This window comes from Xenopus tropicalis, chromosome 1, assembly GCF_000004195.4.
Source record: "Xenopus tropicalis strain Nigerian chromosome 1, UCB_Xtro_10.0, whole genome shotgun sequence".
NCBI classification, from domain to species: Eukaryota; Metazoa; Chordata; class Amphibia; order Anura; family Pipidae; genus Xenopus; species Xenopus tropicalis.
In genome coordinates this window covers 10625387-10648598 of record NC_030677.2, presented here as the reverse complement: position 1 = coordinate 10648598, position 23212 = coordinate 10625387, and the positions used below count along the sequence as shown (strand labels likewise).

At 40.6% G+C, this 23212-nt stretch overlaps 1 protein-coding gene across 4 annotated transcripts in view; it reads left to right on the top strand.

Annotated features, from left to right (window-relative positions):
- ctnna2 (catenin alpha 2) overlaps positions 1 to 23212 on the top strand; it is a 1024232-nt gene that overhangs the window by 897494 nt on the left and 103526 nt on the right. For all 4 annotated transcript variants that reach the window (XM_031895802.1, NM_001097305.1, XM_031895831.1 and 1 more), the window contains 2 exon segments: positions 10710 to 10891; positions 16813 to 16918. In XM_031895802.1, coding sequence (XP_031751662.1) covers positions 10710 to 10891; positions 16813 to 16918 — 288 coding nt within the window.

Genomic DNA, 23212 nt, shown 5'->3' with positions numbered 1-23212 from the left:
ATTTAATGGTTAAATGATTCCCTTTTCTCTGTAATAATAAAACAGTACCTGTACTTGATCCCAACTAAGATATAATTACCCCTTATTGGGGGCAGAACAGCCCTATTGGGTTTATTTAATGGTTAAATGATTCCCTTTTCTCTGTAATAATAAAACAGTACCTGTACTTGATCCCAACTAAGATATAATTACCCCTTATTGGGGGCAGAACAGCCCTATTGGGTTTATTTAATGGTTAAATGATTCCCTTTTCTCTGTAATAATAAAACAGTACCTGTACTTGATCCCAACTAAGATATAATTACCCCTTATTGGGGCAGAACAGCCCTATTGGGTTTATTTAATGGTTAAATGATTCCCTTTTCTCTGTAATAATAAAACAGTACCTGTACTTGATCCCAACTAAGATATAATTACCCCTTATTGGATACAAAACAATCCTATTGGGTTTAATTAATGTTTTACTGATTTTTTAATAGACTTAAGGTATGGGGATCTAAATTACAGAAAGACTCCTTATCCGGAATACCCTTGGTCCCGAGCATTCTGGATAATGGGTCCTATACCTGTATATAAAACAGTTAATTCATACTCACAAAAAACATAAATAATACATACAGTGGGTCAATTATAAAATTTGCGCAGGGCAGAATTACTTGCCCTGCCCGTGTTTATATGTATAAATCCGGACAAGACTGGGGCATTTAATGTGCAAACATAATTGGGAAATTTTTTTTGACAGTGCGAATGTCCTTAAAGCTGTTTAGACATGGTATATTTGCAAATTGCAAATATTTATGAGCACACTCAGGGGCACATTCATTAAAGTACGACATGTCTAAATACCAAAAATTCTTATTTTTTTCTAAAGTTTACAACTTTTGTGCATTTATTAAGCTATGTTCGTAAATTTGTGCGATTTTTTCATACATTTACGTCCATTTGTGTGTCGTCAAAATCGTATTTGTCGCAACAAGTATGAAAGTTTCGTATTCATTCAAGCTTCGTGACTTTCCTTAAATAGAAAAATACACACCGGAAAACCTCTAAAACCCCAAATTAAATACAGATTGATACTATTTGCTCCCATTGACTTCTACATCACCTCAACAGCTTTTAGATGGTGTCATTTTTACATTTGCATTTTTTGTGTTTTTGACACATAATGAATGGCAAAAAATTTCAAATTTTTTTACATGAAAAAAAAGAGTTTTTGTGCAAAAAACACAAATTGCAGAAAATAAAATACAAACATAAGTAAAGGCCCCTAATGTGTCTTATAAGTTGTACAGATGAGTTTGCACATTTAGCTTCCCCAGTAGTGAATCTGTCCCATTTCGCTTCGCTATAAAATTTGTGAAACGGCAAAAAAAATTTGCAAAACGCATTTGTTGCGAAATTTTTTTTTTGTCACCCCTGTTTTTGTGTCACTGCGTCTTTTTTTGACGCGACCATTTTTGACGCAACAGAGCCCAATTTGACGTAGCCGGGGTTTTTTTACGTGGGGCGAATTTTTTTGCACCAAATTCTCACAGAAGTTTTGCAAAACAATTTGCGAAATTTGATAAAATGCAAAAAATTAGCGAAATGCATTTGTTGCGCAATTTTTTTGTCACCCCTGTTTTTTTGTCACTGTGTCGTTTTTTGAAGCGCCCAATTTTGACTCGACCAAGCCCAATTTTGACACGACCAAGCCCACTTTGACGTGGCCACAATTTCTTTTATGTGGGATGAATCTTTTTGTGCCGAATTCTCACGGAAGTTTCGCAAAACAATTCACCAATTTGTGAAATTTGTGAAATGGCAAAAAAATTGCAAAACGCATTTGTTGCGCAATTTTTTTTTTCACCCCTGTTTTTGTGTCACTGCGTCTTTTTTTTACGTGACCATTTTTGACGCAACAAAGCCCAATTTGATGTGGCTGTGATTTTTTTATGTGGGACAAATTTTTTTGCGCCGAATTCTCACAGAAGTTTCGCAAAACAATTCGCCAATTTGCGAAATTTGAGAAACGGCAAAAAATTGCGAAACGCATTTGTTCTTTTTTTGACGCGTTCATTTTTGACGCAACCAAGCCCAATTTTGACGCGACCAAGCCTTATTTGATGCAGTCGTGATTTTTTTTACGTGGGGCAAATTTTTTTGCACCAAATTCTCACGGCAGTTTTGCAAAACAATTTGCGAAATTTGCCAAAATGCAAAAAATTAGCGAAACGCATTTGTTGCGCAATTTTTTTGTCTCCCCTGTTTTTTGTCACTGCATTTTTTTTTGAAGTGCCCAATTTTGACACGACCAAGCCCACTTTGACGTGGCCACGATTTCTTTTACGTGGGACAAATCTTTTTGCACCGAATTCTCATGGAAGTTTCGCAAAATAATTCGCTGAGAATCCATGCCTGGCGAAAAAATCCGCTCAACACTTTTCCCCAGTCAGTCAGTACATCAATAAATCTGCCCCTGTCACTTTAAGTAACAGTCCATACAAACATTTACAACTACCTTGAAACTACAAAGTCCATTGTATCTATCTAAGAAAATTCATTGGAATAAACTCTTTAGCTGTTTTAACCCAGTATGTGAAATAATAATAATAATAATAATAATAATAAAAAATAAGAAATTCTATAAAAAGAGTGGGCATTAAATACATATAAAACCAAATACATCGTCATTACGTTTACGATATCTAAATTCCCTTGACATTGTGTTCCTGATATAGAATCATTGGAAATGTTTCTGTTTCGGTTGAAAGAGCATATAAGAACATCTAACACGTGCGTAACGACTAATTACCAAGGCAAAATTTACTGTAAAGTTTTTTTCCCTGACAGACGTCATGTGATTCCGACGCCAATTCCCCCTGGGGAGGGCCGGTGTGATATAATTGGTTTCTAACCATCACATGTGTCACGAGACGGATAAAAAGAGCAAATAAAAATGTTGATTATTTTACATTGTGGGTTTTTAATTGCCCCTGGGACTCTGCCCAGAGTGAATCTACAGGGGAGATTGATTGATACTCGGGAGGCCGTTATGTGGTCTAACTGTGTGTTGAAAGGGAGGATAAAATGTTCACTTTGAAGGGAATTTAATGGCCGCTGTAGCGAATTCAGGTAGTTGGGCCGCGGTCTCGCTGGGGAGATCTTTGCATAAACCTCTAAACATTCAAACAGAGTTCAGTACTGGCTCGTAGCCATATTATTAACATTTCTTGTTCATAAGTTCATAGAAGCCAATGCTCTGGGTAACCAGGGTTGGACTGGGGGGTGCAGGGACCACAGGGGCTCTTGCCTGGCGCGTTCCCTAACCCCGCCCCCCGCAGGGGCCCCCCTACCTCCCTGCAGGGTCCCCCACCTGACGTCCTCCCCTGAGCACGAGTAAGTTTAACGCGTCAGGGGAGGAACAGTCGGGCAGGGGGAGCGCCGGCAAGGGTCGGGACTGCACCGCCGGGGCCCACCCAGTCCAACCTTGTGGGTAACCCTTTGTTGATTCAGTCTTCTTTTTCTTTGTACGGAGACTGTGACTTTCTCTGCTCCCACAACAGTTTGTTTCATGTGGCTTCTACTTTAACTGCAACTTCAAACTGAAAAAAGGAGAAAACACACCAGATAACACACCATTGTTTTCTACAGAGCTCATCTGCTGTCTGTTGTGTAACCTGTGCCTTTTCTCCTTTTTTCCAGCTTAAATGGCTCAACCCTCCTGAGGGTATCTGGGTTAGTGATTTTCAATCTAGTGGTGTATTGGGCATCACCAGTTCGGTAGAAGTGGCATTGGGTGAGAGAGCCTAGGCCTAATTAGCATTATCAAACATGCAGTACAGGTATGGGTCCTGTTATCCAGAATGCTCGGGACCTGGGATTTTCCGGATAAGGGATTTTTCCATAATTTGAAAAATTACATAAACCCAATAGGATTGTTCTGCCCCCAATAAGGGGTAATTATATCTTAGTTGGGATCAAGTACAGGTACTGTTTTATTATTACAGAGAAAAGGGAATCATTTAACCATGAAATAAACCCAATAGGGCTGTTCTGCCCCCAATAAGGGGTAATTATATCTTAGTTGGGATCAAGTACAGGTACTGTTTTATTATTACAGAGAAAAGGGAATCATTTAACCATTAAATAAACCCAATAGGGCTGTTCTGCCCCAATAAGGGGTAATTATATCTTAGTTGGGATCAAGTACAGGTACTGTTTTATTATTACAGAGAAAAGGGAATCATTTAACCATGAAATAAACCCAATAGGGCTGTTCTGCCCCCAATAAGGGGTAATTATATCTTAGTTGGGATCAAGTACAGGTACTGTTTTATTATTACAGAGAAAAGGGAATCATTTAACCATTAAATAAACCCAATAGGGCTGTTCTGCCCCAATAAGGGGTAATTATATCTTAGTTGGGATCAAGTACAGGTACTGTTTTATTATTACAGAGAAAAGGGAATCATTTAACCATGAAATAAACCCAATAGGGCTGTTCTGCCCCAATAAGGGGTAATTATATCTTAGTTGGGATCAAGTACAGGTACTGTTTTATTATTACAGAGAAAAGGGAATCATTTAACCATTAAATAAACCCAATAGGGCTGTTCTGCCCCCAATAAGGGGTAATTATATCTTAGTTGGGATCAAGTACAGGTACTGTTTTATTATTACAGAGAAAAGGGAATCATTTAACCATTAAATAACCCCAATAGGGCTGTTCTGCCCCCAATAAGGGGTAATTATATCTTAGTTGGGATCAAGTACAGGTACTGTTTTATTATTACAGAGAAAAGGGAATCATTTAACCATGAAATAAACCCAATAGGGCTGTTCTGCCCCAATAAGGGGTAATTATATCTTAGTTGGGATCAAGTACAGGTACTGTTTTATTATTACAGAGAAAAGGGAATCATTTAACCATGAAATAAACCCAATAGGGCTGTTCTGCCCCCAATAAGGGGTAATTATATCTTAGTTGGGATCAAGTACAGGTACTGTTTTATTATTACTGAGAAAAAGGAAATATTTTTGTTTAAAAAAATGTGAATTATTTCCCTAAAATGGAGTCTATATGAGACAACCTTTCCGTAATTCAGAACTTTCTGGATAACGGGTTACCAGATTACGGGTCCCATACCTGTACTACAAAGAAATACATTTAAAAAAAATCCCTTTGGAATCCTGTACCATAACTGAGACTCTCCACATACCTAAAAAGCCTTAATAATTCCGCTTTGGAAGCCCTTATTCCTTTGAATCACAGCTAATTAATTTTCACTAATTCTGCTTTTTTTTTTTTTTTCTTTTTTTTTTTCCTCCATCAAAATAGTTTAGGTGGCTTGAGTTGAGATATATAATTCCTGTAGAAATACTTCAGTGTGTTTCAATTGGAAACGACTGGGCTCCTTTGATAAGCTCTAATTAAAACGCATGCATTGAATTTTAATTTGATTAACTTGCATATTTTTTTTTCCTTTCTCTGATCTCCTGTTTAGAGATAACCTTTTTTTAATTCCAGTTTTTTTTTTAAAAAAGGTCAATTAGGATTTTCTTTTTTCTTTTTTTTTTTTTTGAAAGCCGAGAGCATTTTTTTTTTATAATGTGTAGAAAATAAATGTTGGTTGATTGAAAGTGACATAAACAACAGAAAAATGTAATGACATTTAAATATAGGTCACGCGCCATTACATGCCCGGCGCGGGGTGTAGGGCAGCGCGGACGGAAATATTCTTGTCATTGCCGAAATTTACCATCTGGATCTCAGAAGCGTATGATAATGTGGTTTTACACAGACAATCTAATATGTTTAATGAAATGTCATTGCAGAGTATCAGCTGCGCATTCAATTTGAATGTTGCGACGGATGGTCCCGTGTCTATTAAGGTTCCTTCTGAAAGCTCAGACTCAGGCACACTTTACTGCTGCGCTGCAAGTTGGAGTGATATCCCCCCCCCCCCCACCCCCAGCAGCCGATCAGCAGAACAATGGGAAGGGAGCAAGATAGCAGCTCCCAGTAGGTATCAGAATAGCACTCAATAGTAAGAAATCCAAGTCCGGCTTGGGACTCCTCCAGTTACATGGGAGTAGGAGAAACAATAGGTTAGCTGAAAGCAGTTCTAATGTGTAGCGCTGGCTGAAAGCTCAGACTCAGGCACACTTTACTGCTGCGCTGCAAGTTGGAGTGATATCCCCCCCCTCACCCCCAGCAGCCGATCAGCAGAACAATGGGAAGGGAGCAAGATAGCAGCTCCCAGTAGGTATCAGAATAGCACTCAATAGTAAGAAATCCAAGTCCGGCTTGGGACTCCTCCAGTTACATGGGAGTAGGAGAAACAATAGGTTAGCTGAAAGCAGTTCTAATGTGTGTTGGTAAAAATGAGTTCCTAAATCTGCCCCAGCTGTATATATGCTCTATTGGCACATTTAATGAAAGCATCTGAATCCTTTAACACTAGATTAGGACAGAAGGACTAAGGGGATTTCTGCCAGATGCCCTTTGCCACCCACCACCTGCCCCTCTGAATGCAATGCAGCCAGACTCACTTACGCGCTACATTCCCGTCTAGGAGCGCAAAGATTTGCACCATAATGGGTACCCAGCAGAGCAAGGTGCCATTATTAGCACTTTAGATCTCCCCCTTGTTTAGTACACTTGGGGGCCCATTCATTAAAGCACAAATTTTCGTTAGTTAAAAACACGATTGGAGAAAAATCATAGTAACCATAATTTCTGATGTTCGGAAATGTCATGAAAATTCATTTCTTGGACGTACGAAAAATTGTGGTTGTTATCTTAAAGTCACAAAATTTTTGTAACCCAACAATCGTAAGCGGCGCAAGAACCTTTCTGGCTTCCATAGGATCCAACCTGGCCAAAAGATAGCAACGATACCAAAGCTTAAATGAATAACAAAAAGTACGAATTTTCATGGTTATCACGATAAAGTCGTACTATTTTTACAATATTATCATGGTCAGTACAAAAAGTTCTAAACATTAGAAAAAATATTATTTTTTTCTGGAAAAAAAAATCGTACTTTAATGAATGGGCCCGTTGGCCTAATTTTTTTTTTTTTTTTTTTAAATCACCTTTGTAACAAGGCCTTATTCTCCAGGAACTAACTATGAAAGACCTATAATATATATAATGGGATATATAATGAAGGAAACACATGGTTCTTGTTCTTTGGACTCTACTTAAGGAAGGGGTGGATGTTATGGGGAGCCATAAGAAGCTTGGTGCCCTTAGGGAAGAAAACCCCTTAGTGAAGTTGGAGAAAGGAATGGCATGAACAGGGTGTAGACAATTGATAGCAGATCCCACACCCCCAGATTGCCTTGGACCTTTGATTACCTTACCCAAACAGTCAACATCAGCCTTCTGAAACCTTTTTGCCAGATAATGTTCAACCCTTTTTGAACAGAGTGTAGATAATTGATAGTAGATCCCACACCCCCAGATTGCCTTGGGCCCTTGATTACTTTACCCAAACAGTCAACATCAGCCTTCTGAAACCTTTTTGCTAGATATTGTTCAACCCTTTTTGAACAGGGTGTAGACAATTGATAGCAGATCCCACACCCCCAGATTGCGTTGGACCTTTGATTACCTTACCCAAACAGTCAACATCAGTCTTCTGAAACCTTTTTGCTAGATAATGTTCAACCCTTTTTGAACAGGGTGTAGACAATTGATAGCAGATCCCACACCCCCAGATTGCCTTGGACCTTTGATTGCTTTACCCAAACAGTCAACATCAGCCTTCTGAAACCTTTTTGCCAGATAATGTTCAACCCTTTTTGAACAGAGTGTAGATAATTGATAGTAGATCCCACACCCCCAGATTGCCTTGGGCCCTTGATTACTTTATCCAAACAGTCAACATCAGCCTTCTGAAACCTTTTTGCCAGATAATGTTCAACCCTTTTTGAAAAGAGTGTAGATAATTGATAGTAGATCCCACACCCCCAGATTGCCTTGGGCCCTTGATTACTTTATCCAAACAGTCAACATTCAGCCTTCTGAAACCTTTTTGCCAGATAATGTTTAACCCTTTTTTAACAGGGTGTAGACAATTGATAGCAGATCCCACACCCCCAGATTGCCTTGGACCTTTGATTACCTTACCCAAACAGTCAACATCAGCCTTCTAAAACCTTTTTGCTAGATAATGTTCATCCCTTTTTGAACAGGGTGTAGACAATTGATAGCAGATCCCACACCCCCAGATTGCCTTGGACCTTTGATTACTTTATTCAAGCAGTCAACATCAGTCTTCTGAAACCTTTTTGCTAGGAAATGTTCAACCCTTTTTGTACCATAGAATCTAAGGTGCTGAATATAAAGTACCAGCGTGCCAGTTCCAGTTCTTTCTACATGCACCCATATTATGTAAACCCAAGTCAAAGCGAATAATAATATTTTAAACCTTCTATGTTCTCCTGAGTACAACACCGTTTGGACTTACACGGCACAGTGAGCAGTGCTACAGCCTAATGGCATTTTGCTCCAAGTGTATTAATAGAATTCCGAACTTTGCAATTCAAAACTTTTATTTGTTCCCACAAACTATGTTTTATTTATTTGCCTTTTTAATACACTTTCACAGCAGGAAATGCCGGCGCGTAGCCGTGTCCTACCCCTATGTACAGGCGCCGTTCTACACTCGCCATTTCTTTTAATATTTAAAATACTGGATATTAGTTTTCACACTCCACTGTTCCCGATTTTTGTTTGCTGTCAGTGGAACGTTCCGCGTCTTCTGGAGACTCTTGACAGCAAAAAGGTTCATTAGAGCAATTTATTTCTATATATTGTATCAGTGTGTTTGAGATGAGTTAATTATGCAGTTGCCTTGTTTTTTTTTTAAAAAAAATCTAGAATTGTTTGAAAAGCTTGTCCTATTTTCTGAGCATTTTAGAAATGCTGTTTGCGGGATCATTATTCCCAATGTCTTCTTTCCTTCCGCGCCTTATGTTTAATGCAATATTCATCTAGGCTTCACTTTGTAAAAGGTTTAACCATATATTTACATCCCAGTATTTACCTTTGGGAAGCTTCACCAACAATTCTGCCTTATCATCAAGTTCAGCCTTACAGTACAGAGGACTGATAGAAAGGTTATTGGCTTCTGCACGTGGGGCTTCTCTACTTTTAACTCATTGATTCTTTACATTCCAACATCTGAGGTTTTTCACATGCTGCACTCATACTCTAGAACCCCCTTCCCTGTCCTATTAGACCAGTGATCCCCAACAGGTTGCTCACCACCCCCTTGGATGTTGCTCCCAGTGGCCTTAAAGAAGGTGCTAATTTTTGAATTTGGTTGCATAAAAACCAGGTGTACTTAGGGTTGCCACCTGTCCGGTTTTGATCCGGTTTTCGGAAGGGCTGTCCAGGTCAAAACCTCCTGCCCGGTTTCCCAAATTAGGAAAACCAAGCAGGACTCATTGACATGGCGATCGGGCAACTGGCGATTGCCACGCCATAGCCCCACCCCGTGACATCACAGTCCCACCTCTCCCCGCCCCATGACATCACAGCCCCACCTCTCCCCTGCCCCATGACATCACAGCCCCACCTCTCCCCCGCCCCATGACATCATGGCCCCACCTCTCCCCCACCCCATGACATCACACCCCACCTCTCCCCCCGCCCCATGACATCATGGCCCCACTTCTTCCCCGCCAGCTGTGACATCACTCCTGCCTACCTAAGAATGCCGGCAGAGGTGGCAACCTCTTTACATTTGAATGTGGGAAAAAGACCCCTTAGTGAAGTTGGAAAAAGAAATCGCATAAACAGGGTGTAGACAGCAGATTCTGTGATAACAGCCTCTTAGGGTGTAATTATGGTTATAACCCCTTGGAGCACCTTGAAACAGCCTGAAACGCTGGTAGACAATACCTGAGGTGTAAAGAACCCAAAGAAAACTTTGGGTATATATTGCCAAGCCACCCCGTGACATCACGGGGTGCAACTCTAGGTGTACTTCAAAAAGAACCTTCTGTAGGCTGCCAGTCTACATTGGGGCTACCAAATAACCAAAAACATCCCTTATTAGGTGCCCTCAGGTACATTTTACATGCCTCTGTTGCTCTCCAACTCTTTTTACATTTTAATGTGGGTAAGAAAGGTTGGGGACCCCTGTATTAGACACTCCCAGAACCGCCAGACCTTCAAAGATGCTTAAAATCACCTTTGTCTTCAAGCCCTAAACCCTTAGCAATCTGACCCCTCCATCCATTCATGCAACTCTAACAAGTAACACCTGTTTCGATGAGTTGCATGATACTTTGGTAATCCTATCACAGTAACTCCACAGCATTCCCACCTCTGTGAGTTTCAGATGTCACCTCTCTGAAGAGTTACAAAGCACCATTGTGATTGGATTAGTGGAAGAGTTACAAAGTGCCATTGTGATTGGATTAGTGGAAGAGTAAATATGCCAAGGACTTCCCATACCAATCAGTTTGACTGAAGAAGCTGCTTGGATGAGTAGTGAAATGTCTTCAATGATTACTGAACAAGTCCAGTTGCTTTAGATTTATTTATACTAGATATAACAGGCAAATGTACTTCAGTGTTTGGTTTGGCTTTGCCAGGTTGACCCATAATGTCTACAGTATGTTCCCTATAATGCCCAACATCATTGTCATGTTTAAATAAGCATCCCATGCAGACTTTCATATAGTCAACACTTTCTTTACCCAATCAGGCGATCATGGCTCAACTTCCACAAGAAGAGAAAGCAAAAATCGCAGAGCAAGTGGAGATCTTCCATCAAGAGAAGAGCAAACTGGATGCTGAAGTGGCCAAATGGGATGACAGCGGAAATGACATCATTGTCTTGGCCAAACAGATGTGTATGATCATGATGGAAATGACAGATTTTACCAGGTACGTTACATGGAAATTCCAGTGGTGCAACAAAGACTGATGCACATCAAAACTATACACCTTTGAGAGCTATAATGACTATTGCACATAACTTACACAAATGGGAAAACTACACCCCCAGAATGAATACGTAACCAACAGACAGTTTATATTATGTTAAGGGACCTATTAAAGAATCTCCCCAAACTGGAATATATATATCAGTAAATATTGCCCTTTTACATCCTTTCCCTTGAGCCGCCATTTAGTGATGGGCTGTGTGCTCCCTCAGAGATCAGCTGACAGGAAGTGATGCAGCTCTAACTGTAACAGGAAGTAGTGTGGGAGCAAAAGGCAGAACTCTGCCCATTCATTGGCTGATGGGGCCTAGCATGTATGTGTGCCTTGGCTTGTTTGTGTGCACTGTGACTCCTATGATCCCAGGGGGCGGCCCTTAGTACCTAAAATGGCAGTTTCCTATTTAGGATTACCCAATGGCACATACTGCTAAACAAGTATATTTATATGAAAATGGTTTATTTAGATGAAGAAGGGTTTTACATATGAGCTGTTTATGCAATATATTTTTATAGAGACCTACATTGTTTGGGGGTATAGTTTTAGCGACATCTAACTGGCGATTGGAATGTCAGTGAATGGGAAGACCATTTAAGCGAAGGTTACTGTAGTCTAAGTGGTATATAAAGGTGTAATAATTAATTAGTGTTTCAGCCAGTGATTATATAACCTAGGTGTATGGAATAATAGTCATTCATTTATTAAGCAAACTTTGTAAAAGAAGCCGTACAGCATTTGCCTATGTTAATCAGCGGGCTCCGGCTCAAACCATTTGTCATCCAATGAGACACCCAGCTGTTGTGTAAGTCACAAAATACAGAAGATAAATAGTTCATGGAACCACAAGCGCGACTATATCTGAAGCTGCCCCGGGAGAGCATCGAAGGTGACATTGCCCCTAAGGCTCATCCTTACTGAGCAAAAATTACCCAATTCTCTTATCCCAGCCAATAGAAACGTCAAAATATCCGGAGTCTCGAGCAGTATATTCTCTGGGCAACTCTTTAGAGAAGATTCACTAAAACGCTAACATTTCTCATTAAAAAAAAATGGACTAAACTCATTTCCACTAGGGATGCACCGAACCCACTTTTTTGGGTTCAGCCAAACCCACCCTGATGGATTCTGCCGAATCCTGAACCGAATCCTAATTAGTACATGCTAATTAGGATCAGGAAGGGTTAAAAATTAGTGATGGGCAAAATGTTTCGCCAGGCATGGATTTGCGGCGAATTTCCACGTTTCGCCATTGGCAGATTGTTTTGCGAAACGGATGAAAAAATTCGCCGCACGTCCAAAAATTGTCGGCGGCGTCAAAATAATAGCCGCGCGACAAAATAATAGCCGCAGGCGACAAAATAATAGCCGGGCGACAATTTTTTTTGCTGTACAACATTTTCGGCGTTTCGCGGATTTTTCCCCGTTTCACGGATCTTTTGAAAGATTCGCAAATTTTTCGGCGAAGCGAAACGGAACAGATTCGCTCATCACTATTAAAAATTGCAAAATGTTTTTTCCCCCCCATCATTTAACCCTTCCGAATGCTAATTAGGATTTGGATTCGGTTCGGCCGGAACCGTGGATTCGTCTGAAAACCAAAAAAAGGCTGGATTTGGCCCAAATCCGGGATTCTGTGCATCCCTAATTTCCAGAAATGTCTGACATTTACTTAAAAATCTCAACTGAAAAAGTCAACGTGGGAAAAAGTAGCAGAAACTGCGGCTGTTTCGAATTGTCATCCCGAAAACTTGAATTTTTTGAATTGTCGAACAAAAACCCGCGTCAAAAATCCAAAGCCTCTAAAGTTTTGAGGCAAAAGAAGGATCTTTCAGGAAAGGCCACTGACTGCTTCATAATCTCAGAGAGTTTTAGCTAGCGAATTATCAAGCTTTTAGCGTTAAAAATCTGAATAGGAAAATCCGACAATTAGTAAGTGATGTTTGGGCTGGCCCAATACCTGTGGGACCCACGGGTTTACCCACGGTTCAGGCGCATTCGGGTCAACCTCAGCATATCATTTGTGAGTTGGAGCCGGGTTTGGGTTGAGCTCTTCTGCCTGCTCTCCCCACCCACGACCTTACACTGCCAGCTTCCAGATTTATAGACCCGCCCCTGCCCTGCTGATGAAGTCATAAAAGGGGCGGGTCTATAAATAGAGGGGAAAAATCAGGTTGGGTTGGGAACAGGAGGGTTAAGGTGGCCATACAGGTACCAATAATATTCATATTCATGGTGGATCGACAAGATGACCAATATTGCAAGAGCATCAGATATTGGTCGTCTCGTCAATCGCGGTGGGACAAAAGATTTTTATTGGGCACCATTAAAGGCACATGATCAAACAAAATCTGCCTTTATTGTTTCTACCTCCATATTCGATGATTGAGCCCTGAACATCAATGGGGGGAACAAACAATCTTTCCTGCCACCAATGGTATGTGTATGGCCACCTTTAGGGAGAAGACACACTGAGCTACTAGTAGCTAGCGATGAGCGGATTTTTTCACCAGGCATGGATTCACAGCAAATTTCCCCATTGGCAAATTGTTTTGCGAAACCTCTAAAAATTTGCCACAAAAAATTTCGGCGCACTTCAAAAAAATTTGTTATGCGGCAAAATGGACACGGGCGCATCAAAAAAGGGTGTGGTTACATAAAAAAAGGTGTGGGCTACAAAAAAAATCACGCGACAAATGTGTGTCATAAATTTTTTGCCATTTTGCGAATTTTCTTGCTGATTCGCGAATTTTATGGCGAAGCGAAACGGGACAGATTCGCTCATCAATACTAGTAGCAGCAACTTTTTCATGGCTACTAAACTCCAGAAAATCCCCTGCCATAGACAATACTGAGAATTGCCTCTGCTAAAACACACGTAGAGACAATTATCAGTAAATGATCAGCATTGTCTGTTTTTGTAGCCAATACAAGTAGCTGCTACTAGTAGCTCCGTGTGTCTTGACCCTTAGGGGCAGATTTACTAATCCACGAATCCGAATCCCGAAAGGGAAAAAAACCTTATTGGAAACGAAAATTTTGTGACTTTTTTTGTCGCCGTCGCGATCTTTCATATTTGTCGCGATGTTTCGTTGCCGTCGTGACTTTTTCGTATTGAGCGATAGCAAACGCCAGAAAAACAAATCCGATTTTTTCGCGATGGTGACGAAAAAGTCGCGGAAAATATACGAAAAAGTCATGACGGCGACGTAAAAATCATGGGACATGCGTAAAAGTCACGACGGCGACAAAAAAGTCGCAAAAATACCGATCATTATGAAAAAACGCATTCGGGCGCCTTTGGACTGTTCGTGGATTAGTAAATCTCCCCCTTTTTTATCGTATTTTGCACAACTTTTTCGTCACTGTCACGATTTTTTCGTATTGAGCGATAGCAAACGCCGGAAAAACCGATCCGATTTTTTTGCGACGGTGACGAAAAAGTTGCGGAAAATGTACGAAAAAATCATGACGGCGACGTAAAAATCATGGGACATGCGTAAAAGTCACGACGGCGATGAAAAAGTCGCAAAAATACTGATCATTACGAAAAAACGCCTTCGGACTGTTCGTGGATTAGTAAATCTCCCCCTTAGGGTCAAGTCAACCCACACATCGCTATTAGTAAATGGACCCCCTTTATCTCATATCTTCTTAATAAGGAATCTATTTTTTTATTAACTACATTTAGTGGAAAATGCATATTCTATACGGTTGTTACTTACGTGTCAGACCTGCTGGAACCTGAAAATAAATCTTTTAGTCATGTTCCTGCGCCCGGAACATTGTATTTATCGCCTTTGTCCTCCAAACATTACCCGTAGATAGCAATTTGCAGTATCTTCTAGACAAATGTAACCATGTTCCAGAAAATCAAAAATGATTGTCCACTGCCTTTCCATGGGGATATATAACCTTGTCATCCTATATTATCAGTATATACACATACATTGCCATGGCTTTGAAGTCACAATGCATTTTCCAGTTGCGTGCTACGTAATTGGTTTGTTGGGCGCAGAAGATAAGTAAGTATATCCGTTATACGCCTTGTCAGATGGTATAGGTTTGATGGAGTTATAGATACATACACATAGGTGCGTTAGGCACAACATGGGGCTACAGAACCCATCATTTTCCCTGTGACGTGAAGGTGTTTAAGCTACAGTATATGATAAAAGCCTCGATTTTTATCAACCAGTGGGGTTGTATTAGGTCAACCAGCAACTCTAGGAGAATCAAAATACAAAGTTTGGACCAATTTATGGGCTTTAAGAAGTGATTAGTCTTAATTACTGGCAAGACATTTGTATGGTGAAAACACAACAACAACATTTCTTTTATAGGGTTAGTTTACCTTTAAATTAACTGTTACTATGATGAAGATATTGATATTTTCAGACGATTTTCAATTGGTTTTCACTGATTATGGTGTTTCGGTTATTTAGCTTTTTGGTTTCAGCTCGTCTGGTTGATAGGGTCTTGTTTAACCATAGCAACCAGGCAGTGGTGTAAACGAGAGATGGGAATATGAATAGGAGAGGGGCTGCATAGAAGGATAAGTAATAAAAAGTAACAATAATAAAACTGGAGCCTCACAGAGCAATAGGTTTTGGCTGCCGGGGTCAGTGACCCCCATTTGAAAGCTGGAAAAAGGCAGAAGAGGAAGGCAAATAATTCAAAAACTATAAAAAAAATAAATACAGGTATGGGATAAATTAAAACCCGTTATTTAGGAAGCTTCAAATTAGGACAAGGCCATCTCCCATAGACTCTATTGTAATCAAGTAATTCATTTTTTTTTAAATGATTCCCTTTTCTCTGTAATAATAAAACAGTACCTGTACTGGATCCCAACTAAGATATAATTACCCCTTATTGGGGCAGAACAGCCCTATTGGGTTTATTTCATGGTTAAATGATTCCCTTTTCTCTGTAATAATAAAACAGTACCTGTACTGGATCCCAACTAAGATATAATAACCCCTTATTGGGGGCAGAACAGCCCTATTGGGTTTATTTCATGGTTAAATGATTCCCTTTTCTCTGTAATAATAAAACAGTACCTGTACTTGATCCCAACTAAGATATAATTACCCCTTATTGGGGCAGAACAGCCCTATTGGGTTTATTTCATGGTTAAATGATTCCCTTTTCTCTGTAATAATAAAACAGTACCTGTACTTGATCCCAACTAAGATATAATTACCCCTTATTGGGGCAGAGCAGCCCTATTGGGTTTATTTCATGGTTAAATGATTCCCTTTTCTCTGTAATAATAAAACAGTACCTGTACTTGATCCCAACTAAGATATAATTACCCCTTATTGGGGCAGAACAGCCCTATTGGGTTTATTTAATGGTTAAATGATTCCCTTTTCTCTGTAATAATAAAACAGTACCTGTACTTGATCCCAACTAAGATATAATTACCCCTTATTGGGGCAGAACAGCCCTATTGGGTTTATTTAATGGTTAAATGATTCCCTTTTCTCTGTAATAATAAAACAGTACCTGTACTTGATCCCAACTAAGATATAATTACCCCTTATTGGGGGCAGAACAGCCCTATTGGGTTTATTTCATGGTTAAATGATTCCCTTTTCTCTGTAATAATAAAACAGTACCTGTACTTGATCCCAACTAGGATATAATTACCCCTTATTGGGGGTAGAACAAGCAATTACCCTAAAATTTTGTGTTTCTTGGTTGAGCATTAGTTCTCCTTTAAGACGAAACAATCCTACAAACTAGAAATCATTTAAGCAATGGCAAACCCCCCCCAAAGACATGGAAATCGATGGTTTGCGTTAGTCCGGTCCCTGTGGTTATTTCAGTAATCGCATTTGTTTTTACTTAATTTTTTCTAGAGGGAAAGGCCCACTAAAGAACACATCTGATGTGATTAATGCGGCTAAGAAGATTGCCGAGGCCGGCTCCCGGATGGACAAGTTGGCTCGGGCTGTCGCTGATCAGGTGAGAATAAGCCTTACTGCTGACAGCGGAAGGTTGGGGGTTAGCCAGATAAAGAACCCCCGGCTGACTTTAAAGTTAATTTACTTTCTGAGGGAAAATGCACTAAACTTGTTTTATTAGGGGTTTGTCTAATTATTTTCCCACTGTTATTATTGATTGGAGCCAGAGAGCTTTTTCTACAGTAACTGGTTTGGAGACACAAAGGCATTTATATCCCTTTATTAAACAGCTATTGGCTGATCCAAAATAATGGCTTATCGGTTTAAAGAAGCAAAGTCCTTGTATCTTTAGTTTGTTTATATATCTTGGCTGCGGCATTGCTATGGAATTCCTTTGTCAAAATCCTCTGTATATTTTATTATCACATGATATACAGTTGGGTCATTTCCCCTATGGGACCAAATTGTAAATTATATCCTTAGAAACGCTGCTTACTGATGTCATCGGTTATAATCGGAGCTTAGTGATGTCATTTCTGTCATATGACTCACTGGAACTTGTATATTATAATAAAGTACCCCCTATTGTAAAATAGGAGGATATAAGAAGTCCCCTCGGAGTTCCGTGACCTGTTTAAATTATTTGGTCATGGAATTCCTCGGTGACTTATAATATCCCTATATGTTACAATAGGGGGCACTTTATTCACTATATATTATAAGGAACTCCTCGGGGTTTATAATATCCCTATATGTTACAATAGGGGGCACTTTATTCACTATATATTATAAGGAACTCCTTGGGGGCTTATAATATCCCTATATGTTACAATAGGGGGTACTTTATTCACCATATATTATAAGGAACTCCTCGGTGACTTATAATATCCCTATATGTTACAATAGGGGGTACTTTATTCACTATATATTATAAGGAACTCCTCGGTGACTTATAATATCCCTATATGTTACAATAGGGGGCACTTTATTCACTATATATTATAAGGAACTCCTCGGGGCTTATAATATCCCTATATGTTACAATAGGGGGTACTTTATTCACTATATATTATAAGGAACTCCTCGGGGACTTATAATATCCCTATATGTTACAATAGTGGGTACTTTATTCACTATATATTATAAGGAACTCCTCTGTGACTTATAATATCCCTATATGTTACAATAGGGGGCACTTTATTCACTATATATTATAAGGAACTCCTCGGGGGCTTATAATATCCCTATATGTTACAATAGGGGGCACTTTATTCACTATATATTATAAGGAACTCCTCGGGGGCTTATAATATCCCTATATGTTACAATAGGGGGCACTTTATTCACTATATATTATAAGGAACTCCTCGGGGGCTTATAATATCCCTATATGTTACAATAGGGGGCACTTTATTCACTATATATTATAAGGAACTCCTCGGGGGCTTATAATATCCCTATATGTTACAATAGGGGGCACTTTATTCACTATATATTATAAGGAACTCTTCGGGGGCTTATAATATCCCTATATGTTACAATAGGGGGCACTTTATTCACTATATATTATAAGGAACCCCTCGGGAGCTTATAATATCCCTATATGTTACAATAGGGGGCACTTTATTCACTATATATTATAAGGAACTCCTCGGGGGCTTATAACATCCCTATATGTTACAATAGGGGGCACTTTATTCACTATATATTATAAGGAACTCCTCGGGGGCTTATAGTATCCCTATATGTTACAATAGGGGGCACTTTATTCACTATATATTATAAGGAACTCCTCGGGGGCTTATAGTATCCCTATATGTTACAATAGGGGGTACTTTATTCACTATATATTATAAGGAACTCCTCGGGGGCTTATAATATCCCTATATGTTACAATAGGGGGCACTTTATTCACTATATATTATAAGGAACTCCTCTGTGACTTATAATATCCCTATTAATAAGCATATATAGTCACAAGTATGTTTATCGATTCTGCATCTTTTCGAACACTTTCCCTTTGCAAATGAGCCTCCCATGTTCTCCCTGTGATTGCGTGGGAGCACGCTGGTTTCCTCCCACATTCCGCTAATTAAGGATAATTGGATTCTCGTAAAAATCTGATCCCAGCTTGTGTTACTGTGTGTTAGTCCTTCTAAGGGCTGATGTCACCGACAAACAATCTCTTTAAAGCGCTGTGAAATATGTCAGTGATACATAAAGGATAATAATTATAAATATCATATGTTTGGCATAAAGGTTCATATTAATTGTCATCTATCCCCTCTATCATCATTGTAAGCAGCAGTCCTGCCCTGCTTTATGGCTGAGATTCTAGCTATCTGTATAACAGAGCATTCTGTCACAGTGGCACAGATCCTATCTGATCCCCCCATTGTAAGCAGCAGTCCTGCCCTGCTTTATGGCTGAGATTCTAGCTATCTGTATAACAGAGCATTCTGTCACAGTGGCACAGATCCTATCTGATCCCCCCCATTGTAAGCAGCAGTCCTGCCCTGCTTTATGGCTGAGATTCTAGCTATCTGTATAACAGAGCATTCTGTCACAGTGGCACAGATCCTATCTGATCCCCCCATTGTAAGCAGCAGTCCTGCCCTGCTTTATGGCTGAGATTCTAGCTATCTGTATAACAGAGCATTCTGTCACAGTGGCACAGATCCTATCTGATCCCCCCATTGTAAGCAGCAGTCCTGCCCTGCTTTATGGCTGAGATTCTAGCTATCTGTATAACAGAGCATTCTGTCACAGTGGCACAGATCCTATCTGATCCCCCCCCCATTGTAAGCAGCAGTCCTGCCCTGCTTTATGGCTGAGATTCTAGCTATCTGTATAACAGAGCATTCTGTCACAGTGGCACAGATCCTATCTGATCCCCCCATTGTAAGCAGCAGTCCTGCCCTGCTTTATGGCTGAGATTCTAGCTATCTGTATAACAGAGCATTCTGTCACAGTGGCACCGATCCTATCTGATCCCCCCATTGTAAGCAGCAGTCCTGCCCTGCTTTATGGCTGGGATTGTAGCTATCTGTATAACAGAGCATTCTGTCACAGTGGCACAGATCCTATCTGATCCCCCCATTGTAAGCAGCAGTCCTGCCCTGCTTTATGGCTGAGATTCTAGCTATCTGTATAACAGAGCATTCTGTCACAGTGGCACAGATCCTATCTGATCCCCCCATTGTAAGCAGCAGTCCTGCCCTGCTTTATGGCTGAGATTCTAGCTATCTGTATAACAGAGCATTCTGTCACAGTGGCACAGATCCTATCTGATCCCCCCATTGTAAGCAGCAGTCCTGCCCTGCTTTATGGCTGAGATTCTAGCTATCTGTATAACAGAGCATTCTGTCACAGTGGCACAGATCCTATCTGATCCCCCCATTGTAAGCAGCAGTCCTGCCCTGCTTTATGGCTGAGATTCTAGCTATCTGTATAACAGAGCATTCTGTCACAGTGGCACAGATCCTATCTGATCCCCCCCCATTGTAAGCAGCAGTCCTGCCCTGCTTTATGGCTGAGATTCTAGCTATCTGTATAACAGAGCATTCTGTCACAGTGGCATCCTATCTGATCCCCCCATTGTAAGCAGCAGTCCTGCCCTGCTTTATGGCTGGGATTGTAGCTATCTGTATAACAGAGCATTCTGTCACAGTGGCACAGATCCTATCTGATCCCCCCCCATTGTAAGCAGCAGTCCTGCCCTGCTTTATGGCTGAGATTCTAGCTATCTGTATAACAGAGCATTCTGTCACAGTGGCACAGATCCTATCTGATCCCCCCCCCATTGTAAGCAGCAGTCCTGCCCTGCTTAATGGCTGAGATTCTAGCTATCTGTATAACAGAGCATTCTGTCACAGTGGCACAGATCCTATCTGATCCCCCCATTGTAAGCAGCAGTCCTGCCCTGCTTTATGGCTGAGATTCTAGCTATCTGTATAACAGAGCATTCTGTCACAGTGGCACCGATCCTATCTGATCCCCCCCCATTGTAAGCAGCAGTCCTGCCCTGCTTTATGGCTGAGATTCTAGCTATCTGTATAACAGAGCATTCTGTCACAGTGGCACAGATCCTATCTGATCCCCCCCCCATTGTAAGCAGCAGTCCTGCCCTGCTTTATGGCTGAGATTCTAGCTATCTGTATAACAGAGCATTCTGTCACAGTGGCACAGATCCTATCTGATCCCCCCATTGTAAGCAGCAGTCAATATAACGTTATATAAACACAGTATTGTTTTACTACAAGCAAGACTAATTACATGAAATTACCCCAATAGGGCTGTTCTGCCCCCAATAAGGGGTAATAATATCTTAGTTGGGATCAAGTACAGGTACTGTTTTATTATTACAGAGAAAAGGGAATCATTTAACCATGAAATAAACCCAATAGGGCTGTTCTGCCCCCAATAAGGGGTAATTATATCTTAGTTGGGATCAAGTACAGGTACTGTTTTATTATTACAGAGAAAAGGGAATCATTTAACCATGAAATAAACCCAATAGGGCTGTTCTGCCCCCAATAAGGGGTAATTATATCTTAGTTGGGATCAAGTACAGGTACTGTTTTATTATTACAGAGAAAAGGGAAACCATTTTTAAAAATGAGAATTATTTGATTGAAATTGGGCTATTGGAGATGGCCTTCCCATGAGTTGTAACTTTCTAGATAACAGGTTTCCAGATAATGGATCCCATATCTGTACATACAAATGGAAAGGCAAAAGTGTTTGCAGCTGTGCCTGTATTATTAAATTAGATAAATAACAGTTTATTTAACAGACCAGGGGGCTGATTTATAAACAGGGGGAAGGTTTGCTCCTGGGCAGTAACAGATGGGCAACCAATCAAATGTTTGCTTTTATTGTTCAACCTACAGCTGACTTGCAAGCAGCCTTCACTGACTGGTTGCTATGGGTTACTGCCCATGTACATATTAGTATAGTGTTTATAAATGAGCTCTGTAGGAAAGTATAAGCATATGCCAGCAATATCAACATGCTTTCTCCCATCTGTTTCATTATATTATGCAAGGAGTTGGTTATTTCTTCTTATGGGCAACTACGGAGAGAAGTGTTTCTGGTTGTAACACCGGAGGATTCCATTTATATGATAGAACCGTGCTTGGGTTCTCTACTATGGACCAAGAAAATGCTCAATCTTGATTGTAGGTTGCTATGGTTGAATAGGCATTTACACTACTGCCCCAGTGACTGGGAAAAGCTATAGTTCCATTTGTAGGGACATTTTTTGTACCAGTTTTCACCAAGAAAAAACGTCTATAGACCCCAATGTCTTCCAAAGTGGCAGTCTTTGCTAAATAAATTTCAACTAGGCCTTTTGCCCTTTGTGTCACTCATGTTGGAATATCTACATCTCCAGACCCACCACAAACCCAATGGGCCCTAATATCAATTTAGTAGGTGCTTGTTCTTTATATTTCTTGCATCCACCCTCAAAAAAACCTATGACTTGGGTAGCATCAAGGCTACCTCCATCGTTACCATATATTAGACCCTCCTTTTTATTTATAAATAACAACACTGAGGCACCTGGGTGAATTGAAAAGGCTGCAGCTTTATTAACAATGTTAATCAACAATGTAAGAAGTATTACAAAAATAATTACTCAACTGGAATTTTTGCCCATAGTACTCCATCGAGTGAACCGGCCCTCCGCCATGCCAGCCATCCAGTAGAAGTGAGTAAGCCTCACTCAAACCCTTACCTCCCAGGACCATAACCAGAGAGATAACAACCAACTCTACAGAATGGGGGGGAATACCGCCCCCATTCCCCACTCCTGCAAGCATTCCCCCGCCAATTGAACTGCGACTATATACCCACCATGAACTACTGATTGTATCTCTTGACTCCTGGGTGGTTGGGTGGGATTCTGCTCCCACTACTGCTGGAGAGAAAGTGAGGCTTCTGGCTCCGTTCCTGCTCCTTCCTTGCTCACTGACTCCTCCCCCTCCATCCTCACTCTACCAGTTATCCCTTTGCTTCCTAATCCTCCCTAACCCAATCAATGCTCCATTCTTACATCCGGGCAGCCCTATTATTGTAATGGAAGTACATGGCATAGCGCAGGGGTGGGCAAACTATGGCCCACGGGCCACATCCGGTCCCATGGCCTTTTTAATCTGGCCCGCCGACTCCGGCTTCCTTAAAAGAATTACGGGCCCCGATTGGTTGCATTGGGGCACAACCATATACTGTAAAAGGATGCAGAGGGGGAGCAGGGGTCAGAGGATGGAGGGAGCTGCAGGGAGGGAACTGCAGGGAGCGAGCCACAGGTCGCTGGGGGGGGAGGAGATGGAGGATACTGGTGCGAGTATGA